Source organism: Phyllostomus discolor, chromosome 6 (assembly GCF_004126475.2).
Source record: "Phyllostomus discolor isolate MPI-MPIP mPhyDis1 chromosome 6, mPhyDis1.pri.v3, whole genome shotgun sequence".
NCBI lineage: Eukaryota > Metazoa > Chordata > Mammalia > Chiroptera > Phyllostomidae > Phyllostomus > Phyllostomus discolor.
Genome location: NC_040908.2, coordinates 146,613,006 through 146,632,207, shown reverse-complemented (window position 1 = coordinate 146,632,207; position 19,202 = coordinate 146,613,006). Strand labels below are relative to the sequence as shown.

The window sequence follows — 19,202 nt, the reverse complement described above, 5'->3', positions numbered from 1 at the left end:
GGCCACCCAATGACGCCGAGTCGTCCAGTCCCTCGGCCAGGGGCCTCTCCACCGGCTTCCCCTGGGCATCGCCTTGTCGCTTCCGGGGAACATGGTTTGCGCAGTAAATTGCCCTGAGTACTTATCATCTTTTAGATACTGTTATAAATGGTGTTTTTACATTTCTTTGTCCAATTTTTCATGACTAGTGTAGAGAAGTGTAATTGATTTTTGTATATTGACACTGAATCTTGCGACTTAGCTAAGTTTGCTTAATGGTGTAGTAGGTTCTCTTTGAAAGATTCCTTAGAATTCTCTATAGGCGTGATCATACCACCCGCAGATGAAGTCTGGCTCCTGGCCTTCCCGTCTGGTGCGGTTTTGCACTAGCTGAGACCCCGGCACAGTGTCTGATGAACTGGACAGACCCTCCGTCTTCACCGGGTTTCCACCCCAAGGGGGAAAGCCAGCCTTTCCTGAGGATTACGCTCCGGCTCAGTCCAAAATTCTGCCTCATTTTCCCTCATAGAAACACGCACACACCCCTAAAATCTTGTGTGAATTTTAGTGGGTTGACCCCCTGGAGGTCATATGTGTACCTTGCTTGATTCCGTGGGCCCCAATTTAATAAATCTTTGGTCTAGATCAGCCCCTCCCTGCAGAATCAGAGGAAGATGGAAGCAGACGTTTAGCTGCCGTGAGAGAAACAGAGAACAGAGTTACGACTAATCCCTTCCAGCTGTGAGCCTAGCGCAGGTGGGTGCCTGCACCCACTTCTGTGAGGACTGTAGAGATGACCATGCCCTGGCTGCAGCCACGTTGAGGACAGGTGAAGTCTGAAAGACCAAGGGACCAGATCTTCTCCAAGGAGAGAGAGAGCGATGATCTCAGAGCTGCCAAATCTTCCTAGCTGACAGAGGTAGATGCCAAAGGGGCGAATCTGAAATCTGCGAATGCACCAGCTGATTGTTTGCAGCGTCCCAGAGCATGCAGAGGGTGGTGCTGTCGGCAAAGACTTAAACCTGAATTATCAGCACGGATCCCGTGTTGGAGTAGCTCCCTTGGGCTTAGCAGGGCTGGTGTTCCCATCTCCTACTACTGCCCATGTTCCAATGTGAGAAAACAGCTTACCCTCTGGCCACTTCTTTAGGGAAAAAGGCCAGGTGATTCCTAAAAGCCTTTACAATTTTCAGGATTTAATAATGTTCTCCATTAGTGGTTCTCAACTCTGTGTACCTGAGAAACTTAAAAGACTAGCAACACCTGTGCCCCATTCCCAGGGATATAAAATGCAATTGACATGAGGTGGAGACCGCAAGCCAATTTTATCAAATCAGTTCGTCAGATGATTCTAATGCGCAGGCAGGATTGGGACCCTCAGATCACGTTTGGCAGGGGAGCCGCTGATTGGAAGGACCTGGTCTTCGTCGGATAGTCAAAGCTATGGTCTCGTGCTGCCCTCTGGTGGTCATCTTGCTCACTACAGGGAGGTCTCCGCATCTGAGCGTCTCAATCTGGGGCAGGAAATTTTAATTAAGGAGGAGCGAAGAGAAAGGATAAAGAAGAGAAGAATAAGGAGGAGGATGAGGAGACCTGACTTCTCCGTGACCCAAGGGCACGCAGGCTGACAGGCACTTCCCTCCCCACTTTCCCCTACGACAAATGAAATGCCCCCAGAGACTGGGTCCTGGGGGAAGTCACATGTCTCAGCCTTAAGTGTGAAACACCTCTTGAATCCACAGGCTGGGCCCTGCAAGGGGAAATCAGAAGGAAAAGGGCTTAGAGGAGCTCCTGAGAGAGCAAAACCAAGTGAAGACTTGAGGTGCTGTGCGTGCTCAGAGTTAGTTTTATCCTTTCACCAGTCACTGTGACTCTGTGCAGGATCATGTCCCTGAGCCGTGCTGAGCCCTGCCCGCCTCGCAGCACCGTCTGAACACCGACAGTGCTTGCGGACACACACTGTGTCAGAGGTCCCGGCACTTTCTCAGACTCCAGCCCGTCCGAACCTCAGGCCCATCCGATGTGGGCCAGGGCTTCCCAAGCCTGCTCATGTGGAAGGACAAGGAATTACTTTAAATACAAAACACCAGATTTTTAAAGCATCACTTTATCATCATTATGCAATCTACATAATATGTACAAGAAAAGTGTAGAAATTGAGGGAAGCCATCTTAATTGTCCAGAAAACGCTAAGACATGCCTTGTTCGAGCTCATGCTTCTCCCTGTTAAAGCAAAAACTCACACCTGAACCTTCTGATCCAGAGTCAAGCATCACGATCGTCTGTCACACGTGCGCGTGCCACATAACCCTCTCCCTAGGGAGCAGGAACAACAGTGACACAACAGAAAACGAAACACGCGAGGGCGGTGGCCGTGTCTGTTTATCGCTTTCTCCAGGATACTGTAAAGCCACATGTTTACTTGCACGTAATAAATATTTGTTGAATGATTTGCAACTGATTACAATTCAATAAATACTTGCCGAGTGACCTGCAATTATATGGGGCACATTTACATCATGGCCTTCATTTTATACTGCTAACAACATAATATCACCATTATCGTGATTGTCAGAGTCGTACACAGTTAACATATAAGGTGAAGATAGAGGTTGTCATTTCCTCTCCTTTGGGGTCGAAGGAACGCAAGGCTGGTAGAAACGGGGGTGGGGGGGCAGTATTTTGTGGAACCTGTAGAAAGGAGTGCTCCCCGGAGACCTAACTTGAACACTGGCCATTTGGGGAGTTTATAAACAATTGTCTTTTTGGTCAAATGTACTTTCAGAGGATAGATGCTGACCCCTGGATTTTGCCCAGCTGATGCAACTCCCAGAGTAATGTCACCAGTACAGGTGAGAAGCAAAGGGACACCACAGTCCACGGTGTTTCCATGGTCGGCTTTGACATCTTCCCCAGGAGCTGGTGCCGATCAGTTCCTTTCTTCTCTCCCCCTTTTTACGTTGAGCAGTCCAGAGACACATGAACCTAGGGGTCCGTGACTTGGAAGACATAAAAAAGGAAAGGCAGTTACGTCGAAGGAGCAGCCCAAAGCTGCCTGATGGACATTCTTCGAAAATAGCCTCTTCAGCACAAATGGCCTTTCACTGTGGCTCAGGCCTGACCTGGGGATCAATTAGAGACAAACTCCTGCCATATATTAATCTGTTGATTCAGCATTAAGTCTTCCTTTTACTGTTGAAGACCTCTACCCGCGAAAAGCTTAAGTGAAAGAGTGTGTAATATGAATCAGAACAGAGCTCGGTTGCAGTTCTGGGCCCGTTCTCTGCGCTTCCCGGAGTGGCCCCGCACATGGTGGGACAAATGCTGGCGATCACCATCACCGCTGTGGCGGTCGCGCCAAGCCTCCTGCTCGATCTTCGATGCTTTTCCCTTCGATGTGGATCCACGTGGTCTACCATATCAATGGCCTCTCCAGAGGTGAACAAGAAGTCGTTTCTCAGCTCCACCTCAGCTTGGAACTTCTCATCTAGATTATAAGGTGCCTGCTCAGTCTCTTCCAGTCTAGTTGGATTACCAAGAACGATTTTCAGGGTTTTTTTTTTGAAGATGAATGTTTTAAAAAAATAAGTCGACAGCATGTGAGACTCAAAACGGAGACTAATACAATACTAATAAATGCTGCGGCTTGTAATATGGTGTTCATGCAGCAACATGCGTGTTGGAGTTAAGGGTAAGAGGCAGACAGGGAGAGGATGAACAGGTGTGAGCAGAGGTCGCCAGCAAAGGATGAACCAACCCTCACTTCGGCAGAGACCCCAGCAAAGACAGCCTTTTCTGAGGAGTGGCCTCAGGCGCTGAGTCTAAGCCTGTTGACCCTTTGGGGGTCACCTTTGAAAGTCATCCACCCTCTCCACGAGGAAACATTCACATACATACTGAATTTTGAGTAAATACAAAGTCGTTATAGTCGTTGATCCTAGAGGGTAATCACTGACCCTTATTTGACTCCCCGAGCCCCACTTTAAGAAAGCCTTATTTATCTAAGATGAGCCCCTATCTTCGAGAATAAGAAGACAGAAGTGGGCAGTCTGTCTCCTGGGGGAGAAGAAGAAAGCAAGGGGATCCCTGGCCTACCAAGAGGTAAGGCCGAACCCTGCCCAGGTGAGGACAGGTGAGGACAGGTGCGGGAGTACAAAGGCTGGCGGAGCCGGGTCTCCCCTGAGGAAGGAGGGAGTTATAATGCCACGAGGGGACAGAGGAGCTTTCAGGAGCTGCAGGAGCTCCCAATTTTTCCTTTTCTTGGTAAGAGGAATAAAATCACTTTAATGATTCAATGGAATGAAGTTTTAGGAGTACTTGGTAATTCTTGCCCACGCAAGATATTGGTCCATTGAACATAGAAGTCACCAGCAGGGGTCAGTGTGAATGTATTCAGTGCAGACATTCTGGGACCCAAGATCAAGGTCAGGCTTAACAATTACACCCTCTGACAAAGACCAGACTGCATACGACTCCTAACAGCCTCCTAAGGTCTGGTCTCCAACAAATCCATGAAATTTGGAGCCTCCTCTGTGGAAGGGTGGTAGGACTGGGAAGGAGTGGGTGGTAGCTGACCAGGAGGAAGGGATCAGGGACTAAATCCCAGACCTAGTCCTGGTTTCTGTTAGTCCAGTCTCCGTAATTCTCCTAGAGCCATTCCTGTTTTCCCATTGGACAACAGGCCTGTTGCAGGGGTTGCCTTAAGAAGTAGCTAAATCCACACCAGGTTTTTCTACCGACCATCAGCTTGGCCGCTAGTCTGACAGCTGCCTGCTGTAACCTCCTCCTCTACCGCTGCTGGCGGCATTTTCACCCTCTTCCTCCAGTTGCCTGCCAGTCCCCTTCTGCTGGCGATGAGCAGCCTTGCTACCAGGTTTTCCTTTCTCTAGTGAGTCTACCTCTTTTTCCAATGGCCCACTCGCTTTGGGGAGCCAGGGGCTGGCAGAGACCCTGCAACCCCCCACTCCCCTCCCGGGTCCCAGAGCAGACCCCATGAGCGGCCAGATCCCTGAACTCCGGCCGCCTCACCCACTCCTGGGCTTGGAGCCGCCACAGACCCTGGTGACCGGTCTCCAGCCCTTCCTGAGACCTGACACAACGCCTAAGAAATGTTCCCCACCCCTAAGGTGGCCCAGTTTAACATGCCCGCTTCTAAAAATTAGACACAGGGTGGACATGTGCCCTTGTGCGTGGAACCATCCTGCAGGGGGACAAGGACACGTGACCCTCCAGGGCCACAGACACGCACAAGGGTTGACGGGGACACCGAGGAGCAGAGGTGGCCGGGCCCCTCCCCAGCCCCCACTCCCCGACACAGAGGGTGTGTCCAGGCGAGGTGTACACACACACACACACGTACAGACGTGTCCCTTATCAGCTATGTGTTTTGCAAATATGTTCTCCCATGACATGGGTTGTCTTTGCACTTTTTCGATAAGGTCTAGTCAAGCACAGAAGTTTCCCATTTCGATGAAGTCTAATCTGTCCACTTTTTCTCTTGTCGCTCTTGGCTTTAGTGTCACACCTCAGAATCCGCTGGGGAGGTCAGGAAGATTTACCTGTGTGTTTTCTTCTGAGAGCTGCATGGTTTTTGCTCTAACATTTAGACGTTGGCCCAGTTGGAGTCCATTTTTGTATGTGGTGTGAGGGTAGCAGCCAGCTTTGTCCTTTTGCGTGGGACGAGCCAGCTGCCCCAGCAGCACTCGTTGAAGCTCATGCCACTGTCTCAGCATCCTTGTTGAAACTCTACTGACCTAAGTGTGAACGGGTTTCTTTCCAGACTCTCAATCTTGTTCCATGGATCTGGACACTTCTCCCTATGCTGCCCACCTCGCTTTTGCATCAAAGTCACACTTCCTCCGGGTGTCTCCCAGCCCGTGGCCGACCACGTCGGAGTACGAGTGCAGGCCAGGCCTGTGGGCCTCCAGTCCCGGACTTCTCCGAGGGACAGCTTTGGCTCCAGTATTCTTCTCTGGCCCAGTGAGACACCCTCAGAGCTGTAGTCCAGGCTGAGATTCTTCTGTCCAATCCTCCCTCCTTCATCTTCTCTTTCCCCAGCATCAGAACGGCATGAAGGCCTGAAGGCTCTCTCTGCCTCCTCTCACTCCTTCCCTTTTTTGTTCCTCACAAGCCTATCCGTTCCCGTGCCCCCTACCTGCACCCCCCAGCCCCCCACCATCAGTACATCTCTCACCAAGTGATTCCTGTCTTAGCATTTGTCTCTTGGATGATCCTAACTGTGTAAAGGTTTGTCTGTATCAGTCTTGGTGCCCTCTGCCCTACAGCCAACAATAACACCTGGCCTGGCCGGGTAGCTTGGTGAGAACGTCACCCCGATGCACCGAGGTTGTGGGTTTAAACCCCTGCTCAGGGCACATACAAGAACCAACCAATGAGTGAATAAGTAAGTGGAAAGACAAATCTGTGTTTCTCTCTCTCTCTTTCCCTCTCTCTCTAAAATCAAACACCTGAAGTTTAGCCAATTGTTTAGCACGTCTAGTGCATAAGTAAGTGAAACAAGAAACCCACGTTTCTCTCTCTCTCTCTCGTCTTCTCTCTCTCAAATCAATTTGAACCTCTCCAGCTGCCACCCCAGACGCAGCAGTTGTTGCGACATTGATGCCCAGGAAGAACCGGATTGCCATTTTGGAACTTCTCTTGAAGGAGGGAGGGACGGTGCCCAAGGAAAATGCTCACATGCCTAGACACCCGGAGCTGGCAGGCAGGAACGTGGCGTAACCGTCCCATCACAAGAGCCACACCCTCTCACAAACCAGGAGGCAGGCTCCGTGAAGGAGCAGTTTGCCTGGAGACGCTTCCACGGGTGCCTTACCAACGAGGGCACCCGGTATCTCCGCGATGGCCTCCACCTGCCGCCTGCCACGCTGCACCACGGTTGGCCTGAGACGGGCAGGCCAAGGCCCAAGGGTCTGGAGGGCGAGCGACCTGCAAGACTCACAGGAAGGGAAGCTGACAGACACCCACAGACAGAGCGCTGAGCCCCCTGGTGCCGGCAAGAAAGCTGAGGCTCCGGCTGGGTCAGCAGCTGAATTCCAGTTTAGAGGCAGATCTGGTTGTGGGCGTGGTCAACCACCTCAGTAAATTTGGAGGAATTTATTTTGTGTTGAATAAACTTGTGGTCGGAAAAAAAAATAAATAAAATGAAATAAAATTAAAAAATCAACAACAACAACAACAACAACAAAAATAACACCTGAAGTTCAGCCAGTGGTTTAGCATGTCTAGTGCTGTGGGTCTCAGCAACTCACGGCTGTGGCATCCGTGGGATTCCGCGGTGTCATGGAAGCGAGCTGTTTCATGAGTGAACTTGGGTTTAACAGCCCGAGGGTCTGACCCTGAAGCTGGCTACGGTGTCAGGAACCAGGCTTGGGGCCCGGCCAGAGGCACATTTCCCTATCGCCGTAACACTTGCTGGGTGTTCCCGTTCAGACAGATAGGGACCCGGTGCAAGGTGGGAGTGACAGGTGCCAGCACCATTCTGCTTCCAGGGACATTCTCTGTCCCAGAACGGGCTGGTTTCAGGCGTGGCGACAGAAGGCAGTCCTTACAGGCTTGGCTGGCAAGAGATTGGAGTCTCATTTCCAAAGTCTCGAATCTGCCGCGAGAGTGAACGCTGCTGTCTGCACTTCTGTAACTCCCTGGGTCTGACGTAGACAGCGAGGCGGGGTGGGGCGGGGCGGGGCGCAGGGTGACTCAAGGAGTGTAGAGACGGTAGTACAATTCCTGTGTCTGAAGAATGTTGTCTCCAAACTAGGGCAATCAAAGTTTGGGCCTCCACTCCTATCACCAGCTCGTGGCTGCACGGGAAACCCCCAGGAAAGTCGCACGAGGGGCAGAATCATTGCTTCTTTTGCCTTGTGCAGCTTGACTGAGACCTAACAGGTACACAAAAAGTCACACATCTGTAATGCACACATGTCGAGGAGTTTGGACATATATGTACCTACTCTCACGATGCCGTCACCACAGGCAAGGTGGGACACATACCCGTCACCTCCCAAAGCTCCCACGCTCATCGCCCACCTGTGGCCAACTTTTCCCAGGTGGGATGCAGGGTGATGCATGCACCACACTCGGCGCTCAAGTCCCGAGTGCAGTGGCAGGTCTGTCCCCAGGTGGCGGTTCTCACTGTGCTGGCATCAGTTCCCTGAGGGGGTGTCCTGCTGGGGAGGCAGGCTGTGACAGCCTCGCGTGCCTGCGGAGGTAAAGGCAAACGACACCAGTCAGGGTCCTCTATGGGAGCAGACAAAACTTTCAAAGGGACGTACCTGAACAGAATTCAATGAGGAGATTGCTTACAGAGCTGTGAGCCCGATGAGGGACCCCACAAGCATGGTGAGGGGCCCAGGGATCAGCACCAGAGGGGAGCTGATTCCCACCGTTAAAGAGCAATGAGAGGGAGGTGCATCACCAGAGCTGGACGAGCCGAAGACATGGAAGAGGGCACCGCCGGGAGTGGGTCCCGCAGGGAAACACAGCCACAGTCAACCCCCCAGCCGGTGGCAATTAGATGCCCTGTTTTCTCTTTTCTCCCCCTTCCCCAAACTCCTACCATGGCTTTCCATTGGCTGAACCCACCTGGAAGCCAGGAGACGCAGGAACCAAAGCAGTTCACAGCCTCCTGGTGCGCAGGGCAGAGCCTAGGGCACAGGCTGACTTTTCCCTTCCTCCTGGAGAGGGTCCCCACCCCCCCACCCCCCAAAATAGCATTGGCCCATCCGACCCTGCATACCGAGTATCACTAGTCCAGCCCTGGTATAGTGTCTGTCACACACTCAGGAACAAGTGTGCAAACTGCCATGTTCGGTCCTCAAAAGGACACGGTGAGGCTCCAAACACCGGGGGCATCCCAGCCCTGTAGGCTGCTGAACTGGTGGATGGCGCCTGGATTTGACATCATTGTAGTCATCATTTTAGAAGTCACCGATGCTTTAAATGTGTCCAATCGGCAGGTCTGCGCTCCATGAGTCCAGAAGGTTCACGTCAGTTATACAGACTACAAGAAAACAAGAAGCAGGTTCCAAGCAAAACAACAGACATTTGGTTAGCAAGTTGGGGGATATTATAGGTCTCATCTAAGGGAGAAGCAGGGGACCACATGACAGAACCTAGTTTGAATAACTGGGAACTGTACCTTTAAATCTCCTATCCATTCCAGGCTTCTCATTAGCCATGGGTTTGTCTGTGGACTTGCTTCATAGGAGCAGCTAAATCCATCACAGATTTTTGCATCAGCCCAGCAGCCTGGCTGCCATTCTGTGCTGCTTTGACAGCCCCTAATCTTCACACATCCCCGTAATTTTCTCCTTCTCCCTGCTTTCAGCCATAAATTAGAAGCAAGCCCCCTGGATTTTCCTGGGCTCTGCAAAGGCCAGCCTCCTTTTGGGTGACACACTTCTCTGGGGGAGTTGGTTTCTGGCAGTCCCCCAGTTGTGTCATCTCCAGGGCTCCCAGGTGCCCAGGCTGCCTCAGCACCACCAGGAGAGCTAACACCAGGGCTTGCATTGTCCAGCTCTGGCCCCCCTGCAACCTGACAGGACCCTCCTGAGAATCTCCCAAGAATGCCTCCTGCCCCTAGAGGCCCAGCTGGGCAAGGTCATTGCCAAAGACAGTGTGAGACAAAGTGGAATGTGACCTTCATGCAGCTACCACCAGCACTGCCATTCAGTATAACTACAAAATGTTGTGGGGTGGGCAGGGGAGGGGGTGGGGTGGAGGGAGCACAAGCAGAGAAGGAGGAGAGAGCACAGGACCCCTCTCCCCACCTCACTCCTCGTCCCTGCTCACTGCTCCAGCTCCTGTCCTCCCACTGAGAGTCTGGGCAAGAGACTGGACACGTCCCAGAAAGAGCTCAATAGAGAGGGCCCCTAAGTGATGGCCTTCACACAGGGGGTGGGACACGGCTAAGTCATGGGTCAGCAGGAGCCTCCGGAGCCCAGTCTGGGGTGCCTGTCTCCCTTGCCTCCCAGCAAACACAGATGTGCTGAGGCAGCTAGTGGCTCTATCATGAAAATGAGACTGGAGGGCCATATGGATTTGTCTGTCCCCCAACCAGTTAGCAACTGCATCCCTCCCCTTCTAAAGAGTAACTGTTTCAAAGCAGAAACCGCACTGTGTTCACCTTGATTCCTTCCAGCCCCTAGCGCAGGCCTTGCACGGGAGAAGATATGGATAAATGTCTGGGGGATTTCCCGCAATAGCTGATGGCAACCTCGAAGCCCATGACGGTTCGACATAATGACCCAGGGGTAGGGCACTGTGTGCCAAGGGCTGCTCACCACATTCCCAGGTGACACCGGGGTTCTAAAGAGGACATGTAAGTATATTTATTTCTTAGGCATCATTTCTCTCTCTCTATTCCTGAGAGAACAGCGAAACCTTTTGTTTTAAAATGCTACATAAAAACTCCCCTTTGAGAACCTTGTGCTTTCTGATCTACCATAGGAATAGAAATGGCAAGCAAATACTATTTTAATGAAATCCTTCTGTGCCCCTTAGAGACTAGCTTCTAAAACAATTAGCAGACTTGGAGCGACTGTACCTCCCACCCAGGCACATGGACTCAGGAGCCCTCGCCCTCAACCTCAGCCCAGAGGACCCAAACAGGTAAGACCTGGCTCCCTCTTCCTACCCCTTTCCTGCCATTATTGGGCATATGGGGGGGGGGGTAATAGGAAACCACAGCCCAGGAAAGGGCTCTCCTAGGCCCTGCCACCCTCATTACTCCCCGAACCTCCTCTACCTGCTTCCTACCCTGTTGCAAGGAGAATGGAGGCTGGGTTGAGACCACCTTCCCAGGAAGACATGGGCTATTGCAGAGGGGCTGGCAGCAGACGTCACTTGCCAAGGCGGGAAGCAGCAGAGGCTGGCAGCCTAGAAGAGAGGGCTGGAGAGGATGGCAGGAGCCCTGAGTCCGGCCACATGGAAGAAGCAAGTCCTCTACCTGAGCGTCCCTTCTGGCCTTGGGGGGCAGGCGGTGGGGGCGAACCACCATTTAGAAAGATAAAAACATGTATTTAGGTACACGGTTTTTCTTTGGGCCTTAGGCTCCAATATGGCACGTACAGCACTGTGGGATTGTTGTTGTTGTTGTTTAATTTAGGATTTTGGTATTGTGTTCATTATGGATTTTTTTCAGCATTAATTTTGATTTCTTAACATATTGCATTAAAATAGTATTTATCTTGATTATTGAAGGTTTTTTGGCATGCACCTCCCCTCACATTTTGTGCCCAGGTAAGTGCCTCTTTGGCCTCCTCTTAGCCCTGACCATGACAGTAGGGTAACTTCGCACTCTCAGTTTTCTCATCAGGCCATAACTGGACCAAGCCCAAAGGAAAGGAACATGCAATAGGACAGCAGAAGCAAACGCAGGGTGCTTGACACTCTCAGCAGCTTTTGGGTTTAAAACAAGTAGCCCATCTGAGGAAAAAGTGGAGACAAACACGAATTAGGAGCAAGTGCCTCCCTGTCTTCATCCATTCAACCTGAATTTAAACTTCCTACCTGCTGAATGCCAGGCTAGCCCCTGGGGTTACGAGGACAAAAAACACTGAGAGTTTAGTCTGGTGAGTAAGACAAGCAGGGAACAACTGACTTAAATCCAGTTCAATAAATGTGTTAAATATGTGTATGAATAGTTAAGAGGTGCAGAGATGTAAGCAGAGATATTTGTTTTAGGGTTTTTTTTTGGAGGGGGTGTCTCATTTGTATCCATGGGGTTTTTATGGAGGTGACTGTGTGATGACATGGCAAAGCCCAGGCCATCCAAAGATTTGTATTATTTAACATTTCCCTGAGGAAGGAGCACAGCACACCACGCTGCAGGGCTACAGTAGAAACATTGTTTTGGTCAGGAGGCAGAAGCAGGAGCAAGGGGAAAGTTTAGGGCAGAGCTTTTGTGGGAAGGTTCCACTGAGAAGGCAGGGCATGGCTGAGCAAAGAACTTAGAATTTGCTAGTTTCAACAATGAATGACCAACTTTGGGCCATCAGGGTGATCTCTAGTTGTCTGGTGCCTGGCCCCTGGATGATGGAGAGCAGGGGGAGCATTAGCTTGGTGTGCGGGCATTAGACAAAGGGGGTGGTTGCTTGTATATGAGAGGTATACTCCCAGGTAAGTTGCTTGCTATCTTCAGGAATTAACTAACCCTGAAGGACAGTCTCATCCCAGCCAGAGTGACTTTTAGGATGTTAAAATTATAAGATACATAAAATAAACGTGGTTAGTACTCTCCTGTGGAGGGAGGTGGGAGGGCTTATTAATCTTAGACAAAATCATAAAGCATTAATGGTATGGTGAACTGAGGAAATGGAGCAGAGTATTTTGGGGGTGGGGATCATTTCACTTTTCCAAATAATTGGGAGGAAACTTTCTCCAGGATAAGAAAGAGTTTGGAAAACACAGAGAAGGATGGATGTATGGGCTTGAAAAGTTAATGTTTATTGAATATCTAGTTTCATTACCATCCATAAACCACCTTGGGGGAAGGATAGTTTTTCCCCCCAAGAATTTAGGCATTCTTAACTAGCCCACCATCTCACTTCTGGTAAATGACAGGTGTGACCAGAGTCCCCAAAGCCCTTTACACTTTGGAAAAGCGAAGAAGAAACCAGGTGAGATAAGTAATGTATTCTTTAGCTCCCAATCCATGACACTTCTCCCACTCCACTTTAATACTACCTTGGCAAAGCTGAAGAGTGGCCATCCTCATGCCTCATTTACCGCCCCCCCCACCCATGGGGGTGGTGTGGTTGGAGATGTTCAGCTCCCCCTTTCACACCTGGGTGCTTAACCCTCTGAGATTAAACCTCGGCAAAAACAAAACAAAATCCATTTACTATAGACTTTGCATTGTCCCAACAGGCCGAAAAATGACCACGATGACCAAGTGATAGTGGCTGACACTTAGATTCAGTCCCTGTATACCTTTTTACTTGGGGTTAAAATTATGCCCTGCATGATCATTTCCCCAGTTGGAGGGTAGAGCCGGCGCCTGTGGCTGATTCCCAGCTCTGCCCCTACTAAGTGAAACGTGGCTCAGAGTCACCTAGCTGTATGCAAGGGACGAGCAGAGAGAGGGAGGAGGTTGGAGGGGGAACATGAAGGGTTTCTAGGTCGGAAAACGAAGAGAAGCAATGGAGTTGGAGGCCAAGGGTGGAATAGATTCAACTGGAGATTGGGGGCCAGGCTCCAAGGATACCCGGTCTAAAATTTCTCACGAGGGGCTGGGTGGTGAAGATTTAGGAGCAAAGACTAAAAGAGTGCATGGGCTGGGCAAGCTTAGGGACCAGAATAGGACGAGAGAGATCTAGCGATCTTCGGCGTTGCACGTGGGCACCCAGCATAGCTCGCGCATCTGGCACAGCGGGAATTCGACAAGCAGACGTCGCCTATCGCTCCAGCTCGAGGCCAAGGGGCGGTGGGCGGAGCCTTTTCCAGGAGCCGCCCCTAGGCCCGCCCTGTGGGTGGGGCTTACCCGCAGCGGTTACATAACAAACCTGTGCAAGTCGCTAAGAAGCGGCTCGGGTGCTGGCGGCGGGGGCGGGGCCTGCACCGGGCCAGGCAAGATGGCGGCAGTGGACCCCGAGTCTGCGCCTCTGACCCTAGAATCGCTGCCCACCGATCCCCTGCTCCTGATCTTATCCTTCTTGGACTATCGGGACCTAATCAAGTAAAGGAACTACGCGCTTGTCAGGGGTGGGGTCACGGGGGCGGGAGGAGACGGTGAGGCGGGAGGGATGGAGGCCAGGCTCGCGGACTGGACGCGGACCTTCGCGTGAACCAGAAGGTGATATCAGGGCCTCCCTCCTGCAGAGTCACCCGGGGGGTCGGGGCGAGACGGGAGCGGTAAAGGCCTTGAGGTCTGTCCGGGGCCCAGGCCCGAGAAGCGACGGGAGCCCCCTCCCAGGCCACGGGGAGGCTCGTTGCGGGGGGCGGGGAGGTACTGCTTCCCGCCAATCCCCGAACCCCAACACCCCCTGGTCTCCGCCCGATATGGCCCGCCCTGGCCGCTTTGGAAAGCCCTTCTCTGGCCCTAGCGCTCCTGTCTGCTTAGGCCCCGGGCCTACGGAGTGGAGCGCCGGAATAGGCAAGAGGGGCGCAGCGGCAGAGAAGGAGCCAGGCGACCCCCTGACCCCCAGGTGCGACTTCCGAGGCACCGTGATAATCTTGCAGGGCACACTTTAAGACTTATATGCTGGAAAATTGTTTTGCTTTCAGCCTTCCTCCTCACGGTTGCATGTTGCATTTGTGTTTTGGTACTGACTCCCGCTGGTGCGATACAGGTGACCGCTCTCTCCTATACGATTGGGGTTTCCCAGATTACCAGCATCTGTTCCAAAAATAAACACCGGTTGCTGGTCAGGGTGGTTAAAGGCCCGGTTCCTTCAGAGCAGGAGACTGTCTAGAATGTCGGAAGAAATGGCGCTGTTTATACCCTTGACAGCTGGTGGCATGGCTCTGTCTTTCTTGTGCCGCCACACACATTGAAGAGGGGGCGAAGTCTCCCTCTTAAGGATAGGTAGGCGAGATTTGTTTTTTTTGTTTGTTTATTTCTTTGGAGTTTTTGTTTTGGATTAACCATTGGATTCTAACCATTTGGTGAAATTGTGCCCTGCGTTATCAGGGAGCCTTTTACAAATACAGTCTTTTTGGAATTACTGGTAGCTGTTGGTTAGTCTAGCTAAGCGGTGACAGAGGGATAACTCCAGTTTCTGGCTGCTGTCTATATTGGTACCTGTAACACTTCTGTTTTTTTCCTAAAAATAAATTTCTTCTCTACTCAGGCTTGTACCAAAGCAGAGTGGTAAAGTTTGTCTTTTCTTTGGGAAAGGCTCTTCCAGCTGCAGACTGAGTTCATCTGAAATATTCTGTTGCGAAAGCCTCTTAAAAATGTAACACAAGCACAAACCCTATAATCTCAGGACTACAGTGTTGCCAGGGTAATCTTTGTGAGATAGATCTTGCTGTCTTTCTCCTTGAAAACTTATGATGCCTCTTGTTTGCAGACTATAAACTTAATTTCTGGAAGCATTTAAGGCTCTTATCATTTGGCACTGTCTAATCTAGCCAAACCAGGCTTTCACTGGCATACTACACCCTTGTGTTTCTTATTGTTCTGTGGCTTGAGCTCTTGACCCTGCCCCGAATGCTTCCCCCACCCTGCAAGATGAAATTCCTTGAAGACCCCCTTACTTGATTCCTCCCTCTATTGTCTTTTTCTGTTTGTTTGCCATGCCAGAAGGACTGTGCACTTCTTAAATGTTAAGACTGTCTTGTTTATCTTTGTAGTCATCATTTATTCAGATTTTTTTGGGTGCCTGGTGCATGCCAGCCTGTTAAATGTTTTGGATACAATAGTGAACGAGACAGGCAAGGCCCCCTCTCATGAAGCTTACAGTCTAGTGGGCAAGATGGGAAACAAACAAGCACATAATACAAGAAATGCTATGTGCTGTGAAGGAAATAAACCAGTTGCTCTGTTAAGGAGTGAGGGGGAGAGCCAGTCGATTCAAATCAGAAGGAGCTGCCATGTATGAAGGATGCCACAGAGCAGTCCTGGCAGAGGGAGCAGTGTGTTCAGAGGCCGCCTGGACAGCAGCGTGGCCTGTTGGAGGAGCTAGAAGACTGGTGTGGCAGGAGGTAGAGAGTGACTCACAGGCAGAGTGGCTTGAGAAGAGACTGGTGAGCTCACGCAGGACCTTGTGAGCCAAGGTGAGGAGACCAGATTTTAAGTGCTTTAGGTAGTAATCAAAGTTTTATAAACACGTGACATGATCCTTCCATAAATATTTATAAAAGTGAACTGAGTTAAATACTGCACTAGTCAGGGTCCTTGAGAGAAAAGAGAGAGAGTGAGTGTGTGTGTGTGTGTGTGTGTGATTTATTAAAAAGTAGCTCATGAATCATGGAGCCTGAGAAGCCCTACTATCTGTCTTCTGCAAGCTGGAGACCCAGGAAAGCTGGTGGTCTAATCCCAAGGGCTGAGAGCTGGAGAACTGATGGTATAGATTCCAGTCTGGGTCTGAAAGCCTGCGAACCGGGAACACCAAGGGCAAAGGAGATCTCTGTCTCGGCTCCAGCAGTCAGGCAGAGAGCAGACCTAACCGTCCACTGCCTTGTTCTGTTCAGGCCCCCAGTGGAATGGATGCTGTCCACTCACGTTGGGAAGGGCCATCTGGCTTACTTGGTCTATTGATTCAAATGCTAATCTTTTCCAGAAACATCCCCACAGACACACTGAGAAATAACGTTTAATCAGCTATCTGGGCGTCCCTTGGCCCAGGCAAGTTGACTCATAAAATTAACTATCACAAACACCATTGAATTGTATCCACAGAAAAGTTTCCGGTGTACTGCAGCTCCTTTCCTGCCCTGTACAGCCAGCTTTGCCAAGTGTCCTGCTCATTGCTTAGCTCTGAAGTTTTTGGTACATATTTGCCAAACTGGATTGGGTTGGATTGGATGAATGACCATTAAGTAAGGTCATTGTGTGATATCAGCTGCATAGTTTAAATCTCTTTTTCCATTGCTGGGTGATTTATTGTCTTCCAATCACTCTTACCCCTCACTGTGTATCAGAACTACATGGGGTGCTTGTTAATCATATACATCCCTGAGCTAAAGGTCTCACCCCAAGCCGACTGAGTCAGAATCTCTAGAACCATAATTGTCATCCTTGCTGTGTATCAAAAATCACCTTTGGTGCTTATTTCAGGGATTCTTTTATGTTGTTTAACTCTTGGGACAGTGGAGGGAGAAGGATCAGGAAAAGAGGGCTCTGAATTCCCGAACCGGAGGGATCCCAGTGCTTGCAGATGTTAGTTTGGGCATCTCGTGAGCCTGGCAGAAAAGGATGAGGATGATTTTTGTGTAAAATCTGAAAATTGAACAAAAGTTTTTAACACAGCCCACTCGTGGCCTTGACAAATCCCACCCGATCTGTGATTCCCTTGATTGATCAGCCATTGCCCAAGTGAGATGTTTGAATACCTACTTCCTGTAAGTTGAGATTCCTTCTCTGAAAAGATAGAAACCCATCTCTTAATCTTTGGTTCATTCTCTTTGCAAATTAACTATGTAGTGTAGGATTTACAGGATAGGAGCACTGTTGTATTAGAAACTTCTGTGTAATAAGAAAATGATTTGTTCCTAACATTCCATGTTTTGAGCAGCTGATACTAACTGGAATAGCTATGGAGATTGAAAAAGAACTGTTACAACTGACACTTTTTATAGATGGGCTCTCCAGTAGTTGGTACAATTAAAAAGTAGTTTGGGCTGCAATATTGATGTCTTTTACAAAAAATGAGAACAAAGCAAACAGAAGTCCTGAGTATTTAGTGTCAAATATCTCACAGATCTTAGAAAGCAAAACAAAACACTGTTTATACCTGAATAATGTTTCTTCCTGTTTGCAGAAATGATTATTGTCACAATAAGGAGTGTAGGAAAGCTCTTTGATTTGAAATTAACTCCAGTGGTTTACATGTTTCATAGACTTCATATGAAAATTACAATTTTACAGGTTTGGGGCTTATTTGTGAATTCAAATAGCAAGATTTCATTATGCAAAGATAATTGTACCAGCTAACACATTAAAAAAGATTTTGAAAATAACATTTTGCAATTATAAATAGGGTAGAAAATGGAAACTAAGAAAAGCAAAACGAATAGAACAAAACTTAACGTGAATATTTTCATCTTCACTTTTAAATTGTTCCCTTGTTTTCTTTTATGCGAACCACAACTCTGGTTACTGTCAGCTGTTGCTATGTCAGTCGAAGACTCAGCCAGCTCTCAAGTCATGACCCTCTGTGGAGAAGACATTGCAAAAAATACTGGCTGATATCTGAGTGAGTATTCGGGAAACAGGTACTCTTGAGATTTGGCCCTGGGCTTCCATAGCACCAGTCTGTCCTGATTCTCCTCTCTGATAACCCTTATTCTGTCTTCGTCTCCTTTGGTGGCTCTTCTTGTGCCTGCCAGTAAATGCCGGTGTCCCCCCAGCGTCTCTCCTCAGCCCACTGCTCTTCCATCTGCGAACTCTCCTGCTTGCACGCACGGTTGCGGTTCATAGTGACTGCTTGTGTGCTGCCGACTCCCAACCCTGAATGTCTGTCCCCGACCTGCCCGCTGAACTGCAGGCTTGTTTGCATGAATGTCTGCTGTGCATTTGCAGTGCATTTGCATTGGTTTGCCGAATTCAGTATACGTTAATAAATTCGGCAGAGTAAAAGTGTAGGTAAGAGAAGGTGGGAGTTGGGAAAGTAAAAGAAAGGGTAGGATTGCTGATACCTTTTTCTTAGATTGAGGGGAGTGTGGGGGAGTGACCGAAGTTGTGAAGCAAGAAGTAGAGGTTTAAGTATTTCTGTAGTATTGGAAGTTGCAAGCTACTCAGTAGAACTAAAAACTAATAACAGAGCTATTAAAAACATTGGGAGGAGGAAGAATGGGAAAGAAGGAATTAAATATTCTTAATTCTTAAGTGTTTTAAGTATTGTTATATCCCAATCTTTTATTTTAGGGTATCAGTAGAAAGATGTAAAATTGGAAAATCAAGAACTAGAGACATAAACATTTAGCATTATAGAGCTAACTTCCAGAAATAACTAGTTTCCTTTGAGGGGTTGGGCTTAAAACAGGAGACTAGTTTTTCATTATAAGTTCTTTGGTATTTTTTTGGTTTTGATAAATATGTATTATTAATATTGATGAAAAGATACTTTCCTTCTAACATCTCCCCCCTCAAAAAAAACAATACCCGAATTGTTCTTTTCCCCATGTTTAAACCTGATCCTCCTGCATCGTAGTCTTCATGGCAGTACCGTCCATCCACCTTTAAGCCAAAAACAGTGATCACCACAGATCTCTCCTCTCCCCGCCTTCTCTCTCATTTCCTCCCTTGTTCCCTGGGCCTGACCCTCCATTTATTAAATTACTGAGCCTTTCTGATTTTAGCCTCTGTATATTTCTTTGCTCTTCCTACTCATTTCATCTAGCTACAAGTTTTAGTTCTGTTTATCACCTTACCAGAACTACTGCAAAACCGTCCTAACTCCCCTCTGAGCCTCTGGTGCGCACCCTCCAGCACCACAGCCACACTCCCGCTCTTTGAAAGAGCTACCCGGTTAAAACCCTTCAGTGAGCCCTGGCTAGCATAGCTCAGTGGATTGAGCACGGGCTGGGAACCAAAGTGTCCC

At 49.4% G+C, this 19,202-nt stretch overlaps 1 protein-coding gene and 1 pseudogene across 2 annotated transcripts in view; both read left to right on the top strand.

Annotated features, from left to right (window-relative positions):
* Positions 1–6,582: 6,582 nt before the first annotated feature.
* On the top strand, positions 6,583–7,192 carry LOC114500936 (annotated as a pseudogene).
* Positions 7,193–13,480: 6,288 nt separating this feature from the next.
* The window catches only part of FBXO3 (F-box protein 3), a 36,138-nt gene continuing 30,416 nt past the window's right edge, over positions 13,481–19,202 (top strand). Inside the window, exons 1-2 of one of the 2 annotated variants that reach the window (XM_028515357.2) lie at positions 13,481–13,672; positions 17,766–17,855. In XM_028515357.2, coding sequence (XP_028371158.1) covers positions 13,569–13,672; positions 17,766–17,855 — 194 coding nt within the window. In that variant the 5' untranslated portion in view covers positions 13,481–13,568. Of the gene's footprint in view, positions 13,673–13,980; positions 14,142–17,765; positions 17,856–19,202 lie in introns of those variants that run through there. The other variant, XM_036029217.1, reaches the window with a different exon arrangement.